We start from the raw sequence: 23376 nt of genomic DNA, 5'->3' as shown, positions 1-23376 counted from the left end.
AAGTAACAAAAAAGAACCCTCTAATTACTTGTGAAACATGGGTTACACAGGCTTATGGACGTCATCTTGATAATTTCTCACTAATATTTACACACAAGTCTCAGAAATGGAGCTAATGCGCACTACTCTGCGTGGTTGAATAGGATATTTACAGTTATTGTTCAGACAAAAATACATTAAATTGATTATCAAAGACAACACTGTCTCGAGGTACTCAAATCTATGTAAAAGGATAAGGAGGGAATTATCCAACAACAGGAACTTTGATAATGAGGCATATCCCCCAGCACAGAGTGGGATTGGAGCATTCGCCTTCTGATTTGAAGAGTAATGTGCTACCAACTAAGCCAATTCATCAGGTTACTAACCGACAAATCTCTGTTACATATTTCATTATTATTCCAGGTGTGTTAACCATAGCCTCTGTAACACTATTGATTTCAACAAAAACATGAGGCTTTGACTGTGAGACTCGCATGGTTAAACGTCATGTCAACATGTGGTGCCTAGATTCATAGGGTGCAGAATACCTACATGACTAATCTGGATGAATGAGCAGTACTCCGAAAGCTTGTGATTTTAAATAAACCTATTGACTATAACCTGGTGTTGTGAGATGTCTGACTTTGGCTAAATATGAGTAAGTATGGAATCTGTGAAATTCAAACATAAGTTGGTACCTTCAGACACAGCAGAGGATGGGACACTGGAGAAACAGCATTGTGCCTGGACAAATTGCAATAGACCCTACAAAATTCAACGTCAATTAATTTGTTAACATAGGAACTTGTATAAAGAGGAGGTGTGGAGAGGGTGATTCAACCTCAAATGCAAAATCAAAAGAAAAAGATAAATTTTCAATTTATAAAATTACTTCACATAGGTTAATGCGCCAAATTATAAGATATCAGATATTATGCTATGCACTTTTGATTGTGCTCCTTTTGAATTTGGACCCAACGGGAATACAGTTGTGTAGAACTAGACACTTAGTTTTTGTGCCTTCAATGGACTCTGATAGCACTCCTTAGACACTGCCAATTCAGACCTGTAGAACTTTTCTTCTCCCTTAAATCAATAACCATCTCCAACTCCACCTCTCAATTTAGAAGCTATAGATTATTGGGTCCATCAGATCCACTTCTTTTAAAGGTGATGTACAATTCTGAACTTTGTTTTCAAATGGAGTGGACAACAAAAATGTTAGGGAATGCTAGGACATAACAGGTGCCTTTTCATAGTGAAGTTCACTAGCTGTATTTGAACATAAATGTCAGTCAAGCACATGACTTTGCACGAATTCTCTACAGCTTAATGACTTTCTAATCCTATCTGTCTCATCCACACCTTTGCAAACTTCAGGTTTAATACTGTTCCTGCCAATCTCTACATTACATAAATTCTGATGTTAACTATAACTGCTGCATCATTTCGATCTTATAACAAGTCTAACATGCACCATGGTATTAATTAATCTCAGTAGGGTATAGATAGGCTAGCAGAATGATCTGATGAAATTTAATAGAGGAGTGGGAGGTGATGCACTTGGTCAGATGTGCTATTGAGGCACGATATGGATGCAATAACATCACTGTAAATAACACTGAATATGCTTTATTCATGATGAAGGGCTTTTGGCCGAAACGTCGATTTCAAAGCTACTTGGATGCTGCCTGAACTGCTGTGCTCTTCCAGCACCACTAATCCAGAATCTGGTTTCCAGCATCTGCAGTCATTGTTTTTACCTGACCAGTACAGGGATCTAGGGTTTATATGCATCAATCTTTGAAGGTAACCAGACCTTTGGAAGCTCATTCAGCAAAGTATGTGGAATCACGAGGGTCTTAAATACAGGCAATGAGAACAAAAGCAGGTAATTTAAGTTGAATATTTATAAAGCTCTAGTTAAGCCACTAGAGTTTTATGATCACCACAGGAAAGATACATGGCTGTTTGGGAGGATGCTGAGGAGAACTACCAGAATGCTTACATGTAAAATCCCCAACCCTGTCAGGTTACATTAAAGAAATGGGTTTTAGATTAGAAAGAAATGGGGTTGCTCTTCTTGGACCAAAGGAGATTGAAGGGAGGTTCATGAGACTTGGATAAGGTAAGCAACAAAACAAAACGGTTTCCACTAACTATTGGAACAAGGACAAAAGGACATAGATATATGACACTGGGCAAGAGTCACAAAGGGAATGAATGAGAGTAAAAAATAAATTGCTGCACTCCCTCCATAGACAGAACATCTTTCCTCCAATATGGAGACAAAAATTGCATACGCTATTCCAGGAATGGTGTCATCAAGGCCCTATACAATTGGAGCAAGATATTCCTGCTCATCTACTCAAATCCTCTTGCTACAAAGGCCAACATACCATTTGCCTTCTTCATCACCTGCTGCAACTATACGTTTACTTTCAGCAACTGGTGCATACAGACACCCAGGTTTCATTGCACCTTTCCTTTCCCAATCTATCACCATAATAATCCACCTCCCTGTTTTTGCTACCAAACAGCCTCACATTAACCCATATCATACTTCATCTGCCATGCATTTGCATATATATTCAAATTGTCCAAAGCACACTGAAGTATCTCTGCATCCTCATTTGGCCACCCTCCTATTCAGCATTTGCAAACTTGGAGATTTTAGATTTAGGTCCCTCATCGAAATCATTAATATATTGTGGATAGCTGGGACGTAAGCACTGATCCCTGCAATACCCCACTGGTCACTGGCTGTCACTTGTAAAATAACCCATTCATTTCTACTGTTTCCTAACTGCCAACTACTTCTCTGTCAATGTCAGTACACTAGACTCAATCCCATGTGTTTCAGTTTTATACTCTTATCTCTTATGTGCTCCTTATCAAAAGCTTTCTGAAAATCCAAGTAAACCACTTCCCACAGTTTCCCGCTTATCAACTTTCCTAGTTACATCCTTGAAAAATTCCTGTAAATTTGTGAAGCATGATTTCCCGTTCATAAATTCATGTTGACTCTAATCCTGTCACTGCTTTTGAAGTGATCTGCTATCAAATCTATCATTGACTCTTGCATTTCCTACTACCAATGTCAGTCCAGCCAGTCTAGAATTCAGTTTTGTCTCCCTTTTTTAAAAATCATGCGGTTACATTAAGTACCCTACAAGTGTAAAATCTTGATAGATGACCATCAATGCATCTACTATATACAGGGCCACTTGCTTGATGTTAAGAATGGATAGGTGGGGTTGGTGATATATCAGGTTAGATTAAGAGTCAGCAATGTGTGATAAATTTAGAGCATGGATCAGTACTTAGAATTACAATGTTTTGGCCATAACAGAGACATGGATTTTACAGGGGCAAGAATGATTGCTGAATGTTCCAGGGTTTAGATCTTTTAAAAAGTACAGGAAGGGGAGTCAAAGGGGAGGAGGAAGTAGCATTGATAATTAGAGAGTGCATCACAGCTGCAGAAAAGGAGGTTGCTGAGGAAGGTTTATCTACTGAGTCAGTAAGAGTGGAAGTCAGTAACAGGAAAGGTGCAGTCACTTTATTGGGTGTTTTCTATAGACCTCCCAATAGCAGCAGAGAGATGGAAGAACAGATTGGACAACAGATTTTGGAAAGGTGCAGATGTAATAGTTGTTTTTATGGGTGACATCAACTTTCCCAATATTGATTGGTACCTCCTCAGTGCAGATGATCTGGATGGAGCCGATTTTGTAAGGAGGATTCCTGACTCAATATGTAGATAGCTTCACTAAGGGGGAGACCATATTGGATCTAGCACAACGAGCCAGATCTCTTAGTGGGACAGCATTTTGGTGACAGTGACCACAACTTCCTCACCTTTACCATAGCCATGGAGGGAATTTGGAACAGACAATATGGGAATGTATTTAATTGGAAGAGGGAAAATCATACTGCTATTAGGCAGGAGCTGTGGAGTATAAATTAGGAACAATTGTTCTCTGGGAAATGCACAACAGAAACGTGGAGGCTGTTTAAGGAGCATCTGATAGGAGTGTTGGATAACTTTGTTACAGTGAGACAGGCAAGTAGGAACCTTGGATCCAGAGGAAGGAGGAAGCTTACTTAATGTTGAGGAAGCAAGAATCTAGCACAGCTTCATAGGATTACAAGATAACTAGGAAAGAACTCAAAAATGGACTGAGGAGAGCTGGGGGGCAGAGGGGGTGGGGTGGGTGTGGCGGAGGTGCATGAAAAAGCCTTGGCAGGAAGGATTAAGCAAAACCCAAAAGGCATTCTACAATTACTGAGGTATAACAGAATGATCAGAGAGAGAATAGGGCCAATCAATCAGGGATACTGGAGGGAACTTGTGCCTGGAGTTTGAAGAGGTAGAGGAGACCCTAAATGAGGTTTTTTGCTTTAGCATTCTCTAGAGAGAGACCTTGTAGAGAGTGAGAACATCATGGATCAGATTAGTAGGCTTGATTGGATTAACATTAAGAAAGTGGATATGCGGGAAATTCTGGGAAGCATCAAGATAGATAAGTCCCCAGGCCAGACCAGATATATCCAAGGTAACTGCAGGAAGCAAGGAATGAGATTGCTGTGCCTCTGGCGATGATCTTCACAGTCACTCTCCACGGTAGTAGTACTGAATGATTGGAGGGAGGTAAGTGTTGTTCCGCAGTTCAAGAAAGAAAATAGGGAAATCCCTGGGAAATACAGACCAGTCAGTAATATATCTGTGGTAAGCAAGGTACTGGAAAGGATTCTGAGAGACAGGATTTATGATTAAATTAGATTCCCTACAGCATGGAAACAGACCCTTTTGCCCAGCAAGTCCACACCACCCATCCGAAAATTAACCCACCCAGACCCATTCCCCTACCCTACGTTTACCCCGACTGTAAGGCACCTAACATTATGGGCAATTTAGCACGGCCAATCCAACTGACCTGCACATCGGAGGAAACCGGAGCACATAGAGGAAGTCCACACAGACACTGGGAGAATGTGCAAACTCCACAGAGACCGGCTGGAATTGAAACTGGGCCCCTGGTGCTGAGAGGCAGCAGTGCTAACACCTGAGCCACCATGCCACCCAAATATGGCTATTTGGAAAGAAAAAGGCTTGATTAGAGATCGTCAGCATAGCATTGAAAGGGGCAGGTCATGCCTCACAAACCTTATTGAGCTCTTTGAAGATATGATGAGGCAAGTTGACGAAGCTCAAGCAGTGGATTTGGTGTAGATGGAATTCAGTAAGGCATTTGATAAGATTCCCCATGGTACTCGCATTCAGAAAGTTAGGAGGTATGGGATACAGGAAATTTTGGCAATCTAGATACAGAATTGGCTGGCTGAAAAAGGATAGCGAGTGGTAATGGATGGAAAGTGACCAGCAGTGTCCTGCAGGGATCAGTTCGTGGGCCTCTGCTCTTTGTAGTTTTAATAAATGACTGAGATGAAGTAGTGGAAGGGTGGGTTATTAAGTTTGCCAAAGACAAACTTGGTGTTATAGATAGTGTTGAGGGCTTTTGCAGGCTACAAGACATTGACAGGATGCAAAGCTGGGCTGAGAAGTGGCAGATGGAGTTCAACCTAGATAAATGCAAAGTGATTCATTTTGGAAGGTCGAATTTAATGCTAAATACAGGGTGAAAGACAGGATTCTTGGCAGTGGGATTTTGGGATCCACGTACATAGACCCCTCCAAGTTGATAGGGTTGTTAAAAAGGCATATGGTGTTTTGGTTGTCATTAACAGGAGGATTCAGTTTAAGAGCAGTGAGGTTTTGCTGCAGCTCTATAAAACACGGGTTAGACCACACTTGGAATATAGTGTCCAGTTCTGGTCACCTCATTATAGAAAGGTGTAGATGATTTCGAGAATGTGCAGAGGAGATTTACCAGGATGCTGCCTGGTTTGGAGGGCTTGTCTTATTAAGAGAGGCTGAGTGAGCTAGGCCTTTTCACACTGGATAGGAGGAGGGAGAGAGGTGACTTGATAGAGGTGTACAAGGTAATGAGAGGCATAGATATAGAGTAGATAGCCAGAGACTTTTCCGCTGGGCAGAAATGGCTGTCACGAGGAGTAATAATTGTAAGGTGTTTGAACGAGTATATGGGGGAGATGTCAGAGGTACATTCTTTATGCAGAAAATGGTGGGTGTACGGAATGCACTGCCAGCAATGGTAGTAGACAAAAAAAAACTGCAGATGTTGGAATCCAAGTAGACAGGCAGGAGGTTGGAAGAAACCAGCCAGCCAGGCAGCATCAGGAGGCCTAAAGAAGGGTTACACCCAAAACATCGCCTCTGCACCTCCCTGATGCGGCCTGGCTTGCTGGGGTCTTTCAGCATCCTGCTTGTCTACAGGAGTGGTAGTAGAATCAGAGACATTAGGGATATTTAGATTAGGTTGATCTTAGATTAAGATAAATGTTCAGCACAACATCATGGGTTGAAGGGCCTGCACTGTGCTGTACTGTTCGATGTTCTGTGCGTCTTGCCTTTTGTGTACTAGATCAAACATGAAAACTTTTACACATTACCAGCTAGCTGACAAGGTGTGTAGCTTACTGGACCAGCTTGAATGAAGATGTGATAAGTTGTGGAACAAAGTCTTCAGTGGTATTGTCAGAATATTGTCAGGACCCAGTGCCTCCAAACTGCTTGATTGAATCAATTTGTTTGAAGATTGGTAAGAACAGTCTCTGGGACCTCTGAGGCGGCCTCAAAAATTATTGAACTCTATACTGAGTCCAGAGGACTGTAGGGTCCCCAAGCGGAAAGTGAGGTATTGTTCTTCCAGCTTGGGCTGAGCTTCACTGGGGCACTACAGCAAGCCTGAGACAGAGTCAGAGTTCTACAATATGGAGACAGGCCCTTTGATCCAAACCCGTCCATGCCAACCAAAATGTCAATCAACGTTAATCCCATTTCCCTGCACTTTGTCCATATCCTTAGAGTCATAGAGATGTACAGCACGGAAACAGACCCTACGGTCCAACCCATCATGCCAACCAGACATCCCAACCCAATCTAGTCCCACCTGCCAGCGCCTGGCCCATATCCCTCCAAACCCTTCCTATTCATATACCCATCCAAATGCTGCAATTGTACTAGCCTCCACCACTTCCTCTAGCAGCTCATTCCATACATGTACTACCCTCTGTGTGAAAACGTTGCCCCTTTGGTCTCTTTTATATCTTTCCCCTCTCACCCTAAACCTATGCCCTCTCGTTCTGGACTCCCCGACCCCAGGGAAAAGACTTTGTCTATTTATCCTATCCATGCCCCTCATAATTTTGTAAACCTCTATAAGGTCACCCCTCAGCCTCCGACGCTCCAGGGAAAACAGCCCCAGCCTGTTCGGCCTCTCCCTGTAGCTCAGATCCTCCAACCCTGGCAACATCCTTGTAAATCTTTTCTGAACCCTTTCAAGTTTCACAACATCTTTCGAATAGGAAGGACACCAGAATTGCATGCAATATTCCAACAGTGGCCTAACCAATGTCCTGTACAGCCACAACATGACCTTCTAACTCCTGTACTCAATACTCTGACCAATAAACGAAAGCATACCAAACGCTGCCTTCACTATCCTATCTACCTGCGACTCCACTTTCAAGGAGCCATGAACCTGCACTCCAAGGTCTCTTTGTTCAGCAACACTCCCTAGGATCTTACCATTAAGTGTATAAGTCCTGCTAAGATTTGCTTTCCCAAAATGCAGCACCTCGCACTTATCTGAATTAAACTCCATCGGCCACTTCTCAGGCCATTGGCCCATCTGGTCCAGATCTGAGGTAACCCTCTTCGCTGTCCACTACACCTCCAATTTTGAGGTCATCTGCAAACTTACTAACTGTACCTCTTATGCTCGCATCCAAATCATTTATGTAAATGACAAAAAGTAGAGGGCCCAGCACCGATCCTTGTGGCACTCCACTGGTCACAGGCTTCTAATCCTTTCCTACCCATTTATTTGTCCAAATGCCTTTTAAATGTTGTTAATGTACCCGCCTCAACCACTTCCGCTGGTAGATCATTCCACATGCGTATATCCTCGGTGTAAAGAAGTTGCCCTTCAGGTTTTCTTTTATTCTTTCCCCACTAACCTTAAACTGATGCCCTCTATTCCTCAATTCCGCAAGCCAGGGGGAAAAAAACTGACTGTATTCATCTATCCATGCCTTTTTTGATATTATACACTTCTATAAGATCCCTCCTCAGTCTCCTACGCTCTAAAGCAAAAGGTCCTAGTTTGTCCAACCTCTCCCTATAACTCAAGCCCATGAGTCCTGGCAACATCCTTGTAAATTGCTTCTGCACTCATTCCAGTTTAAATAACATCCTTCCTATCGCAAGGTGACCAAAATTGAACACAATATTCCACGTGCGGCCTAACCAGTGTCCAGTTCAACTGCAATATAATTTACCAACTTCTACACTCACTGCCCTGACTGAAGGCCAGTGGGCCAAAAGCCTTCTTCACTGCCCTGTCTACCTGTGACTACACTTTCAGAAAACCATGCACCTTAACACCAAGGTCTCCTGTTCCAATCCACTCCTTAAGGCACTACCATTCACTACAAAACTCCTGCCTTGATTTGACTTGTGAAAATGCAAGACTTCACACTTCTCTTTATTAAAGTCCATTTGCCATTTCTCAGCCCACTTCCCCAGCTGTTCAAGGTCCTGCTGCAAATTCTGAAAACCTTCCCCACTGTCCATGATACCTCTTATTTTAGTGTTTGTCTCATGGTGGCATCTTGCTGGAGGTGGCAAACTGGTAGCTGATCTGTATGTGGACGCTGGTGGGATTGTAGGTAAGGACAAGGAGAACCCTATCGCTGTTACAGAAGGGAAGATCGATCGGACTCGGTTGAGGGCCCTGTCAACAACAGTGCTGGGGAATCCTCGGTTTTGGAGGCTCCCTTGTCAAAGTTGGCCTCATTGGAACATATGCGATGGAGAGGGAGGCACTGGGAGAATGGAATGGAGTCTTTACAGAAAATAGGGCACAAGAAAGTATAGTCCAAGTAGCTGTGAGAGTCAGTGGGTTTATAGTGGCAAGTCTATCCCCAGAGATGGAAACAGAGATGTCAAGGAAGGGATGGGAGATGTCAGAGATAGACCAGGTGAAAGTGAAGGCGGGGTGGAAATTGGAAACTGGAAACAAAACCAATTAACTCTTCCAGTTCCAGAATACAGAAGGAAGCAGGACCAATGATATCATTGATATATCAAGGAAAGAGTTGTGGGTGGTGACTAGAATAAGACTAGATCAAGTGGAGGGTGGCGATGGTGGATGGGTACTGTTCAGCCTTTGCTCCAGGAAAAAGTGGGCAGCCCCGAGACCATCCTAGTGGGGGACTGAAGGGTAAGGGGTTCACACATCCATGGTAAAGCAGCAGTGGCTGGAGCTTGCAAACTGGAAATTTCAAACCGAGCATAAAATGTCAGAGGAATCATGGATTTACTTGGTCAGGAAATGGACCCCAGGGGAGAAAAGACGGAGTCAAGATAGGAAGAGATGAGTTGTATGTGGCAGGAGCAGGCTGACGCAATGGGTCTACCTGGGCAGTCCTATTTGTGGATTTTCAGGAAGAGGTAGAAACGAGTTGTGCACAGCTGGGGGATTATCTGCTTATAGCGAGGAACACGGGTGGGGGGAAGGTGGGGGGAGGGGAAGTGGAAGAGAAAAGAATCGCCAGAGGTTAGTGACTATTGCTGGTACAATGGTCTCATGTGGCCCAAGGGAACACATTAGGTGGCAGCTAAGAGATAGCGCTCAGCCTCTGCAATGTTTACATCAGTGCACCCTTTGTTATAACAGATTATAACAGCATCACCCTTTTCGGGAGGTTTGGATCTAAGCACACAGAGTGCAGTCAGTTAGGAGAAGATAGTCATGGGGGGGCAGTTCTGGTCTCCTCCCTATCGGAAGGATGTTGTGAAACTTGAAAGGGTTCAGAAAAGATTGACAACAATGTTGACAGGGTTGGAGGATTTGAGTTATAGGGAGAGGCTGTATAGGCTGGGGTTGTTTTCCCTGGAGTGGAGGCTGAGGGGTGACCTTATAGAGGTTTATAAAATCATGGAGGGGCATGGATAGGGTAAATAGACAAGGTCTTTTCCCTGGGGTGGGGGTGTCTAGAACTAGAGGGCATAGGTTTAGAGCGAGGGGGGGAAGGTATAAAAGAGACCTAAGGGACAACTTTTTCACAGAGGGTGGTGCATATATGGAATGAGCTGCCAGAGGAAGTGGTAAAGGCTGGTACAATTGCAACATTTAAAAGGCATCTGGATGGGTATATGAATAGGAAGGATTTGGAGGGACATGGGCCAGGTGCTGGCAGGTACGACTAGATTGGGTTGGGATATCTGGTAGGCACAGACAAGTTGGACCAAAGGGTCTGTTTCCATGCTGTACATCTCTATGACTCTATTACTGTCAGTGTGTTCTTAGGTTTATTTTCCCTGTTCCTTCCTGCCTTTTCCCATTTGCATTTTGCTCTTGTGCCTTGACTATACACCTTATTTTGCTACATCTGACCAAGCTTGATCCTCACCCCTATTAATTTGTTTAAACTGCTCTTTACTTCTCTGGTTATACAGTTTAAGAAGACTGGATCAAACATAGTTCAGGTGTGGATCATCTCAATAGTACAGACTTCACTTTATCTGGTTCTTGCATGTGCCCCATGAACCAGAACCCAAACCCACTTCTCCAACACCAGTCTTTGAGCCATGTGTTCAGTTCATTAATTTTATTTGCCCTCTTGATTGAGCCACATGCCAATTTTATACCTGACCTCTCATTGTCCATGTAGAACCTCTTTCCTCATCCTACCTATGCCATTGGTACCTAGGTGTGCCATGATAACTAGATCATACCATTCCAAGTTTCTGTACAGTCCTGAACAGATGAGTGAAGTCCAGCTCCCTCTTCACAATGAAGGCAACCTTACAGTCTGTAACGCTTTACTACTGCAGAGTAGGTCAGACGAAGGATAAATTGATCAGCCTACAAGTACGCAAGTCATGGAGGTATGGTGGACATTTGTAACTGAATTAACTGTCTTATCTATTCAGTAATCCTACTTTTATACGCCTTAAAAATTCCCCAACATTTACCAAGTCAAGAAACTAATGAGAAGTGCATACATGACCAGAACAAATCTAATGAAGAATTACAGTTGTGTGTCACCTCTCAATTATCAGTATCGCAATAAATACTGCCATCAAAAAATATCTGCTTCCTAATAAGGAACTTACTGATGCTCAGTTCAGGATCATTCCAATTCATTGTAATCTTGCTCCAGAAAGAATGCAGAAGTTAATATAATTGAAGAGATGTGAAAGTAAGCAGACAACAGTTGTCGGAGTAAAGCTATTTGCTATTTGAGAACTCTGCTACCAAAGCAGCTAATCAGGGCAATTTATGGGAATGTCATCATCAGCCACTGTCTCACTAAGTCACACGCCATTGTCAATTGACACTCCGCCATTGCTGTTAATCCAAATGCTGAAATTTGTTGAGACAGACACAGCAGTGCCATCCCAAGGATCAGAATGGTTTTTAGAACAAACAGAGAAGGTTTTGCCAGCATGAGTCACATCATAAAAACAGATAAAAAACTAATACAAGATGAGACCATGGATGATAATTTGCAGCTGTTAGAAAAGATGTGCTGTACTGAAACAATTGCCACTGAAGCAGATAAGGTTTATTTGAGATTTATAAAATGATGAATAGCTTTTAGTTGGCTGGATTTGTATCAAACATTTCCTTGGGTTGGCTTATTGGTTAACCTCCTAGTTGAGCAATACCTTCATTTTACAATTAGTGTTCTAGTTTCTTAAGACTGTAATTCATATAAACACTACCTGCAGAGTATGCTTGGGCAACAGGGAGCTGACATCATTGGTGTGTGTGCACCAGAAAACAGCAGCTATACTCTATGATGACAATGAAGAAATTATACGTTTTGAAAGGTTCTTCAGGTATTTAAGTCTTTTAAACTAAAACACGAACAGACAAATCAACAGAGGTTGGCCCCCCAACTCAGTACAAGCCTCTCGCAGTGCCAGCTTTTGTCCCAGCCTAACCTCCCCAGTCTCTTATAAACAGTGCACACATGGAACATGACGACATCACTGGTGCATGAACAATCACTTCCTGTGGCTTGTCCAGATGTGGTCAGGTGACAACACAGGTGTCACCATATGCATGGAGGCCATTTTGGTATTATGGACAATTATTGTTGTTTTCAAATCCCTCTAATGCCTTTCTTCTCCTTATCTGTGTAATTTCCTGTATGACCATATTGTTTTGAGATGTCTGTGCTCCTTTATCAGTCACCCTATTTGCATTCCCAATTATAACTACTACACCATTGATGACTGTGTATTTAGTTGCCTAGCACCCCCATGATATGGAATTCTCCCTGTATCTCTGCACCCCCTAACTCATTTTATGCCTTTAAATATTCATCTTAAATGCTACCTTTTCAACCCAGCTTTTGATCATCTGATTTAACATCTCCTTATGTGAACTGGTATCATACTTGTTTTATAATGCTCCTTGGAAGCCCCTGGAGACACATCATGAAATTAAAATCACAATGTAGAATAACAGACCGTAAGACAGTGGCAGAAGTGGGCCATTCCATCCATCAGATCTGTTTTGTCTTCATTCACTGAGATCATAAAAGAACCCTTCATCCTCAATTCCACTTTCTTCTCATACCAGAAGACTCTAGATTCTTACAAATTAAAAATAAATTGTCGAATGCCGCCTTAAATATAATTAGTGAATCAGCCTTGTAAGTGCACACTAGTAAAGAACTTCATAAATTTACTACCCCAGAAGAGAAGAACTTTCTTTTCGTTTAAAACCCCTTACTCTGAGATTGTGCCCTCTGATTTAAGACTCTCCCACAAGGAAGAAAAAGCCGCTCTGCATGTCCCCTGTCAGGACTCCTAAGAATTTAATCAGGATGCCTCTCATTCTTTTATACTCCAGTCAGCATAGGTCAAATCTACTCAATCTTTCCTCTTAAGACAATTCTTCTATACATGGGATCCACTTAATAGTGAACTTTCATTAGTGTCTCTCAAATACCAGTGTATCTTTTGTTAGATATGGTTTAGCAAGTGCCTTTTAGCAAGACTTCCTTATTTATGTACTCAATTCCCTTTGACAAAGACCAACATCCATTTGCTTGCCCTAATACCCACTGAATATAGAAACAGATAAAAATTGGATGAGACGACCATTCGGCCTTTCCAAGTATGCATTACCATTCATTATGATCATGGTTGATCATCCAACTCAATAAGGTAAAAACAATGACTGCTGATGCTGAAAACCAAATACTGGATTAGTGGTGCTGGAAGAGCACAGCAGTTCAGGCAGCATCCAACGAGCAGCGAAATCGACGTTTCGGGCAAAAGCCCTTCATCAGGAATAAAGGCAGTGAGCCTGAAGCGTGGAGAGATAAGCTAGAGGAGGGTGGGGGTGGGGAGAAAGTAGCATAGAGTACAATGGGTGAGTGGGGGAGGAGATGAAGGTGATAGGTCAAGAAGGAGAGGGTGGAGCGGATAGGTGGAAAAGAAGATAGGCAGGTCGGACAAGTCCGGACAAGTCAAAGAGACAGTTACTGAGCTGGAAGTTTGAAACTAGGATGAGGTGGGGGAAGGGGAAAATGAGGAAGCTGTTGAAGTCCACATTGATGCCCTGGGGTTGAAGTGTTCCGAGGCGGAAGATGAGGCGTTCTTCCTCCAGGCGTCTGGTGGTGAGGGAGCGGCGGTGAAGGAGGCCCAGGACCTCCATGTCCTCGGCAGAGTGGGAGGGGGAGTTGAAATGTTGGGCCACGGGGCGGTTTGGTTGATTGGTGCGGGTGTCTCGGAGATGTTCCCTAAAGCGCTCTGCTAGGAGGCGCCCAGTCTCCCCAATGTAGAGGAGACCGCATCGGGAGCAACGGATACAATAAATGATATTAGTGGATGTGCAGGTGAAACTTTGATGGATGTGGAAGGCTCCTTTAGGGCCTTGGATAGAGGTGAGGGAGGAAGTGTGGGCATAGGTTTTACAGTTCCTGCGGTGGCGGGGGAAAGTGCCAGAATGAGAGGGTGGGTCGTAGGGGGGTGTGGACCTGACCAGGTAGTCACGGAGGGAATGGTCTTTGCTCCTAGCAAAGCACTTTAGGGAACATCTCCGGGACACCCGCACCAATCAACCAAACCGCCCCGTGGCCCAACATTTCAACTCCCCCCTCCCACTCTGCCGAGGACATGGAGGTCATGGGCCTCCTTCACCGCCGCTCCCTCACCACCAGACGCCTGGAGGAAGAACGCCTCATCTTCCGCCTCGGAACACTTCAACCCCAGGGCATCTATGTGGACTTCACCAGTTTCCTCATTTCCCCTTCCCCCACCTCACCCTAGTTCTAAACTTCCAGCTCAGTTACTGTTTCCTTGACTTGTCCGGACTTGTCCTACCTGTCTATCTCCTTTTCCACCTATCCACTCCACCCTCTCCTCCTTGACCTATCACCTTCATCCCCTCCCCAACTCACCCATTGTACTCTATGCTACTCTCTCCCCACCCCACCCTCCTCTAGCTTATCTCTCCACGCTTCAGGCTCATTTTATTCCTGATAAAGGGCTTTTGCCCGAAACGTTGATTTCGAAGCTACTTGGATGCTGCCTGAACTGCTGTGCTCTTCCAGCACCACTAATCCAGAATCTAGTTTCCAGCATCTGCAGTCATTGTTTTTACCTCGTAAATATTAGAATATTCAATTCAAAGCTGGTAGGAAGGAGGTTTCTTCCATTATAGGCTGTAGTTTGGGTAAGTCAAAAAATTATCTATGCCACTTATATACAGGCCACTGCTCTCGAGATCTTGAGAGTAAGAGGTTGTGAATGTCAATCAGCTTGTTTGAAATGTTTGCAGCAGACAAAAAAACTTGAAAACAAAGCAATAAAGAAAGGGGACAGAAGAGCAAGTGATTTCAATGACATCAAAAGGACTGCCAGATTGTTGAGAATTTCTAGTGTTTATATTCAAAACAAAAGATAAAACGAACACTTGTTTCTCAATTCTTGCCAGTATCATCAGAACAAAACAGAAGAATTAAAAATGCCTACAGATTATCCATATTCTGGGCAATGACATCAAATTACTGTCTATGCACTTCCTTTTTTAATATTTACAGCATAACCTTAACTCCACTGGAAGTGTGGTTGCCTTTGTAGTGAGAACATCAGCATTTCAAATTTCTACTCAGAGGATACATTATGCCAGCATCCCAGTGCAATGCTCAACTTTTGGAGTTGTTAGCATTGAGATGTAATATCAGTGTGATACCAATACCAACCACCTCCAATTCCTGTATGTTTATTAAAATTGTTATCCTCCTCCTTCCAACCAAATGCATCACTTCATACTACTACAGATCTGTTAAATTTCCATCTGCCCTTTTTCTAGTTTGTGTCCTTCAGATCTATTCCTGTGTACCAAGGTTTATTAAGTTTTCAAATTTCTTATTGCCCCTACATCCCAAGTCCAGGTCATTAACATTCAGAAAAAAGCAACAATTCTAATGCAGACCCCTGAATACCACTTGTATGTTACCCTCCATTCTGATAAACAACAAGTAATCTAATTTTCTGTCCCAGTGTCAAATTTGCATTTCTCCTGCCTCTGTCTCTTTAATCCTGCAACCTTTAATTTTGCTAACTGGGTATTTTATCATAGACCATTTGCAAGGTCCTAAACAACTGCATGTACTCAATGTTTGTGAAAGAACCAAGCTTGTCAATCAATTTGCCTTGAACAAATCATTTAGATTTTCATTTCTTCACCCTTTTTTCCCCAAATACCAAATATCTTTGTTCTACAATATTGTCTGTAAAGCTCCCCCATTACTGATAATAGACTGACAGGCTTGTATATTGCTGGGATATGACTCCATTTTTAAAATAGATGGGCAGCATTTGTGATCCTCCAATTTCCACATTATTTTCTTCAGTAAATTTTAATCTGGAACAGGAAACTTTATTACTTTGAGATCTACCAATTATTTGAAGTACATCCTCTTCTTCAAATTTAACCCAATTTAATAATGCTACTAGCACTTCTTTTATTGCCAATTTGAATGCATCTGTCTGCACTAGGGAAAAAAAATGTCACATGCATAACTAAGAAACAGATGCAGGGCCAGGGTATACAACCTTTCAATAAAACAATGACTGGACTTTCTCACCTGTCATTGTATTGTTTGGTTTCTGTTGTACAAAGAGTTGGCCTGAGACAGTTATCTTGGAAGCTTTGGATTTGGTCAACCCACTGATATTTCAAGGACTGCCTCTGGGAGGAGCCAGTCAGTTGTTATAGTCTGTTGTTACAATAGTTAGTTATTCCAGTGTCTACAGCCATGCAGCACAGACTTGGTTACTAGTTACTATTGCATAAGAGATAACAATATCTCTTACCTAGTGCTAATGTAATCAAAAAATTTAAGATCAATTAACCCACTATCGTACTACTATGACAAATAAACTACTCTTGTTACTCAAGGCTACAACCTCGCTACGTACACCCCACACGGATATTACAAGGGTTGGTGACAGCAAAGAGACTCAGAGTGCAGAGGAGACCCAACCTAATTATACTAATCCTAGTCCCAAATCTACTTCAAAAGAATTCTGCGAAGAACCAGATAACATCTGCGACAACTCCCTTAATGGCCAAAAATTATCAAAATTCTAAATAATCACAAACTTTAGAATGAAGAAATTTGTCATCATCTTAGTCTTAGTCTGGCTAATACTTTATCCTGGTTCTAGATTTTCCAGCAAGATAAATCATTCTTTCAGCATTGAACCTATCAAAATCTCTCAGAATTTTATGTTTCAATGAGATCAACTCATGTTCAAACACCTCCTATCCCAGGAATCAATCTAATGAACCTTAATTCTAACCCCTCTAAACAAATATAACCTTCCATAGATAAGGAATTAAAACTGCAGACAAATCTCAAAATTGATCTCACCGTTACACTATCTAGAGCTGTCCTTACTTACATACAGTATTTCAAACCTTTGCAATACGATGCTAAAATACCATTTTGTTTCCTAATTCCTTGCTGTATCATCATTTTAACTTTTCTCTTAGTACCTTCAGCCATGCCTCTAGCTCATTATTTCTTCCTAGTTAGTTCCATCCCTTTTGTTAAAAGTACCTTTTGATACATTGTTTATGAAAGCCTTTTGGATTCCCCTTTATATTAGCACTAATCTAGTCTCATGTTCCATTTTTATTCACTAATCCATCTTTTCTTGATCTTCTATGTCCTTACTACATTCAACTGGTTTCTGTACTGCATTATGAATCTTAAAGTTTATCATAAATTTTTGTTTTTAAATTTTAGCTTCTGTATCTTTAGTTACCCAGAAATGACTGGCTTTGGGTAAAGGTAAAGGATTAGAGTGGTGCTGGAAAAGCACAGCAGGTCAAGTAGCATCCGAGGAGCAGGAAAATCGACGTTTCGGGCAAAAGCCCTTCATCAGGAATAGAGGCAGGCTACCTGCAGAGTGGAGAGATAAATGAGGGGGGGTGGGGAGAAAGTAGCATAGGGTACAATAGATGAATGGGGGTGGGGATGAAGGTGATAGGTCATAGGTCAGAGAGGAGGGTGGAGTGGATAGTGGAAAGGAAGATAGGCAGGTAGGACAGGTCACGGGGACGGTGCTGAGCTGGAAGGTTGGAGTTGGGGTGAGGTGGGGGAAGGGGAAAATGAAGAAACTGGTGAAATCCACATTGATGCCATGGGATTGAAGTGTTCCAAGGCGAAAGATGAGGCGTTCTTCCTCCAGGTGTCTGGTGGTGAGGGAGCAGCAGTGGAGGAGGCCCAGGACCCGCATGTCCTCGGCAGAGTGAGAGGGGGTGTTGAAATGTTGGGCCACAGGACAGTGGGGTTGATCAGTGCAGGTGTCCCGGAGATGTTCCCTAAAGCGCTCTGCTAGGAGGCGTCCAGTCTCCCCAGTGTAGAGGAGACCACATTGGGAGCAACGGATACAATAAACGATATTGGTGGATGTGCAGGTAAAGCTTTGATGGACGTGGAAAGCCCCTTTGGGGCCTTGGATGGAGGTGAGGGAGGAGGTGTGGGCGCAGGTTTTGCAATTCCTGCGGTGGCAGGGGAAAGTGCCAGGATGGGAGGGTGTGTTGTAGGGGGGCGTGGACCTGACCAGGTAGTCACGGAAGGTAGCTTTGGGTGCCTTTCACATTTCTCCTCATATGAGTACATACACTTTCTCCTCAAAGTTTCCAAATGTTCAATTAATGCTGTGCTTCACAAACTTTGCTTTAAATTCATCACAGGCAACTATTTAAATTCATTGAAATTAGACCTGTTTCAGTTGAGTATTTCAGTTTTGATTTTTTTTTTGTCTTTTCTCATAATTACTTTAAATTAAATATTACACTCACTCTTCCTCAAATCTCACTACCGGAAGAATTTCCGCTTCCCCACTTTATCCCCCAGAATCAGATTCAAGACGGTTTTCTTCCTTAAATAAAAGTTAAGTACTTCAGATGCAGAAGATTGGAGATTAAAAACGCAAAGTCTGCAAGAAACATTGCAAGAGTCGAAAGTGTGGTGCTGGAAAAGCACAGCCGGTCAGGCAGCATCCGAGGAGCAGGAGAATTGACATTTCGAGCATAAGTTCTTCATCAAACATCGATTCTCCTGCTCCTTGGATGCTGCCTGACCAGCTGGGCTTTTCCAGCACCACACTCAACTCTGATCTCCAACATCTACAGTCCCCACTTTCTCCCAAGAAACATAGCAAGTCTGACAATACCTCTGCCGAGGGAAATGGAGCTAATGTTGAATCTAATACAACTTCTTTGGAACTGAAGGCAGCTGGAAAACAATTGTTTTTATGTTGCTGTTAAAGGGAAAGGAGGACAAACGGAACAGATGGTGAGGGTATACAGAGCAAACTGTAAATGAGGTGCGAATGGTAGCAGAGGGATAATGGTATTAATGAGATGCTGTTGCTCCAGCTTGCATTGGGCTTCACTGGTACAATGCTGCAGGCCTCGGATGAAATGTTAGCATGAGAGAAAGCGGATGTATTTGCAATTGCAAGCGACTGACTGGAAGGTCCACAAAGATATTACCCAACTTGTGTTTAATATTGCCGTCACAGATGAGATCACATTGTGAGCAGCAAATATGATTGGGTGGATTGAAAGAAGTAAAATTAAACTACTGTTTGATCTAGAAGCTGGTTGGGGCTTGGACAGTGAGAAGAGAAGAGGTAAAAGGGCAAGCGTTACACTTTCTGCAATTGTCTGAAGTTGCCAAGAGATGTGTGAAGAGCTGTTAGGAGTGACAGAGGAACAATACAAAGTATAATGAAGGGGAGGAAGGAAGATATGTTTCAATATAGCACCCTGCTGGTGGTGGTGGAAATGATGAAACATTATCCTCTGAATGCAGTAGCTGATGGGGTGGAAAATGAGGACAAGGGGAACCATATAAATCTTCAGGCAGGGAGGGGGAAGGGTAAGTGTAGGAATAGATCAGGTATGGCTGAAACCAACCATAATGGTGGCAAATCCTCAGCTGAGGAAAAAGCAAGATGATGTCAGAAGCACTCCATGGAAAATGGCATCATTAAAACAGAAGTAGTGAAGAGACAGAAACAGGGGATGGAATCTAGTCGCTAAAGGAAGGTGGATGAGGAAGCAGTGGAAGTTAAAAATAACTGCAGGAATTAGTAGACTTGTAATAGATACTGGTGAATGACTTATCCACAGAAATGGAAACAGTGAAGTCAAGGGAGGGAAAGGACGAGTCAGAAGTTCAGATGAAGGTGAGAGAAGGATAAAAATGGAAAGTAAAATTGATTAAACTTTCCAAATCTGAACAAGAGCAGGAAGTTGTATTAAAGTTGTCATCGATATACCAGACAAAGTTGTGGGAAGGGATCTCCGTAAGACAGGAACAAGAAATGTTGCATTTATCCTATAAAGATACAGGCTTTACCGTTTGCTTAAGAGCAAATTATTCAAAGTTGGGTGAAGGTGGATGGGGAGTATTCAGGCCTCCTTTCAAAGGAGGAGCAGAGAACCTTTAGACCATCCTGATGTGGTACTGACACGTAAAGGGTTGGCACCGGGAACTGGATATTGATGTAAAATTTCAAAAGAACCACAATGTAAGTGGAAAGAGACAAGATGAGGGAAAGAGAGAAAGAGTCAAGATAGGAATGAATAAATCCAGTGTGACAGGAAAGCTGAAACCATAAGTTTGTCAGGGCAATCCAGTTTGTAGATTTTAAGAAGTAGGCCTTGTGGGACTGGGAGACAAGATGGGAAGCTGTGGCAGAGTTTTTGTTAGCCCAGAAACAATGATCAAGAAAATAGTCTTGTACACATTTTAGAAATGTCTCTGTCTCTTTACTTCCACCAGCTCAATCCATGATTACTATTATTCAAGTATCCATGATTGTTATTCTGTAGTTCTTATCTTTCTGTAATTGAATAGCAAATTCCTCTTGTATATCTTTTCCACAATTTGATGGCCTAAAGTATATACATAGAAAAATAATAGCTTCACTAACGTTTCTTAACTTTAATCAAATGGACTACGCTTTTGGCCCTTCAACAGGGATAGAGTAGGTTATTTGATCTACCACCATAAGACCCACCAAACAGCTCACTGTTTTTTTATTGATTCTTGGGATGTGCATGTTGCTGGCTATGCCACTGTGCATCATTGGTGGAGGGAGTCAAGGTTAAAACGTTTGATTGGGTTCAATCAAGTGGGCTGTTTTATTGTGGATGGCATCAAGCTTCTTGAGTGTTGTTGCAGCTGCATGTATCCAGGCAAGTGCACAGTGTTCCACCACACACTTGGCCTGTCCCTTTGTAGGTTATATGCAAGCATTGAGTTAGGAAGTAAGTTATGTGCTGCAGAATTCCTATCTTTTAACTTATGTTTGTAAAACAGTATTTATTTGGGTGTTTGAACAGTATTCATTTTGCTGATAATTGAGAGTAGATTGAAAGGGCAGTCACTGACCAAGTTTGATTTGTCCTAGGTTTTTGTGGACATGACATACCCGGGTAATGTTCTGCATTGCCAGGTAGATGCCAGTGTTAGAACTGCAACGGGACAGCTTGGTTAGGGGTGTGGTTAATTCTGGAGCACAAATCTTCAGTACTATTGCCAGAATCTTGTCAGGACTCATATAACTTTAACAGTATCCAGTGACTTCAATCATTTCTTGGTATCATGGGAAGATGGAACTTTCATTTGACACTTCTGGGCCAAAGATACTTGCAAATGCTCCAGCCTTTTATTTCATTACCTTTTCTGTAAGTATTCTTTGATGGTATATAGTTTCACAGGCACATTTGCTTCAATAGCATTCCAAATATCAATTAGATATATGAAACTCTTCGTAGCTGATGACAAGTTATTCAACAGCTGAGAGTGTCACCATCAAGGCTGACTGTCTTTTATTGATGCCATAGTCAGAACCAACAAAACAAAAAAAAACGAATGGTAAGCTTAGATGATATCCCCAACTTCCATCCAAGAAGTATAAAGATGATGCATTGCATTGCATTCCTTTTGCAGTGCAAACAGACATCAATTAACTCAGCATAATGCAGCAACTGAACAAGTCAAACTTACCAAAAAAACCTTCTAGGGAGAGGGCTAAGTTTCTTAAATCCAAAGAGGAAAAGCAAAGCAAAATAAATACTTGACACACATCTTCCACCCCACCTCCCACCTATCCTTACCTTTGGTTTCATCTCTTTGGTGGTCGCAGAGGAAGGTCGCACCAGACTAGAAGAAACTCGCTTAGAAGTAGAAGCTGCTGTTGTAGCTGAAGTGGATGTAACAAGTTTTTTATTGGGGCTGGTAGTAGTTGCTGGAGGTCGCTTAAGGGAGGCTGGTGGCTGTGGCTTACTTTTGGTTGGTGAGATCTTTGCAGCTGGCGTGCCCGTCTTTTACATATTAGCAAAAGAAAATAAAACAAAAATCGACAATGCCAAAGGAAGCATGGAATTAAAAAGCTAACTAAATAAAAACAAAGTAAATGCCAAAGGTAATTTTGTGTTAAATAAATTGAGTTTTTGAGAGTTATAATTATGCGTGGGTCAAGAATTGGTTTAAATATCATAAAATAGCATTGTTTCCTTTCATGTGACAAGTAGGAGCCAGTCAAGTAAAAGGTGCAAGGTACGGGATAGCAGGCTGGGTGAGGAGGGAGCAAAGGGAAAGTAGGGAAACAGGGAAGGTACCTTACCAGGCATCGAAATATGTTTACACATATGCCCATGAGACTGTCACATGTACTACCTCACTTTCACCAGTTTAATCTCATTGCCTTGTTCCAGAAGCAAGTGTGACATGAATGCGGCACATTCTGACCGGTACTGTGGTGCTCTCATTAGAGTACGGAAACAAGTTATCAGCAATATACTCAGTATAGCTTGGGAATACCACTTGGAAATAGAAGGTAGTGACAAATAACAGTGGGTGCCGGTTTAAAAAAAATTATGCAGCTGTATTTTGTCATTTTAAATACAAAATCAAAAGAAGTGCCAAAACAAATGTTTTGTCTCAAAAACACAGATTTTAAACTGCAGCATGACTAAACAAATTTAAAATGACATATAGGTGCAAATCAAATACACAAAGCTTAAATAAATAATTTTGTAACTTGAAATGTATCGCTACCTTTCCCTTTGCATCTGTGCTCAATGGACGCTCTTTGGAGGTTACAGCACTTTCTGTTCCAACCATGCCTTCTGTTGATGATTCTTCAGGTTTGGCTGTAGATATTTTTTTAAAAAAGGCACAATGCAATTAGTGAAAGTGAAAGGCCAAACATTTTAGTTCTTGCTATAAATCCTTACAGCTCTATCTGGGAACATTTAGAGAGAATTTTAAACATCAGTGCATGTAATACAGTGGTGGCAATGTGTCCTATCAACAGGAATAACTGGACTATCAACAATTTTACACCAACTTATGCCAACTATCACCACACAGAAGCATATTGATGGAAAAATCATAATTTTCAAGTGTGTCCAATTTGCACACAGCCCTAACCGGACGATATTCCCATTTCTTCATAGTCATTAAATCCCCATCACTGCCTGCCTGCCCTACCCCACAATTCCCTTTCTGGCTTCTCTCTTCAGAGAAGAAAGAATAGTCCTTTATGACATTCAAACCAATCCATAGTCTGCACACTTAAAATTCTCAAAATTCCAGAACTCACGAACTAATCAGATTAAGGATACCTTCATCAGTTAATCTGCAATGGTTCATATCAACAGCCCACTAACTCCTTGAGAG

General features: G+C 42.2%; 1 protein-coding gene across 16 annotated transcripts in view; it reads right to left on the bottom strand.

The window, feature by feature from the left end:
- The window catches only part of LOC140477012 (uncharacterized), a 426283-nt gene that overhangs the window by 55939 nt on the left and 346968 nt on the right, over positions 1–23376 (bottom strand). For 15 of the 16 annotated variants that reach the window (XM_072570100.1, XM_072570102.1, XM_072570101.1 and 12 more), the window contains 2 exons: positions 22753–22847; positions 21810–22016 (listed from right to left, as the gene is read on the bottom strand). In XM_072570100.1, the coding sequence (XP_072426201.1) occupies positions 21810–22016; positions 22753–22847 (302 nt within the window). The remainder of the gene's footprint in view (positions 1–21809; positions 22017–22752; positions 22848–23376) is intronic. The other variant, XM_072570112.1, reaches the window with a different exon arrangement.

The sequence above is a fragment of the Chiloscyllium punctatum genome, chromosome 5, assembly GCF_047496795.1.
Source record: "Chiloscyllium punctatum isolate Juve2018m chromosome 5, sChiPun1.3, whole genome shotgun sequence".
In the NCBI taxonomy this organism is placed as follows: Eukaryota; Metazoa; Chordata; class Chondrichthyes; order Orectolobiformes; family Hemiscylliidae; genus Chiloscyllium; species Chiloscyllium punctatum.
This window is presented reverse-complemented; position numbering and strand designations above follow the sequence as displayed.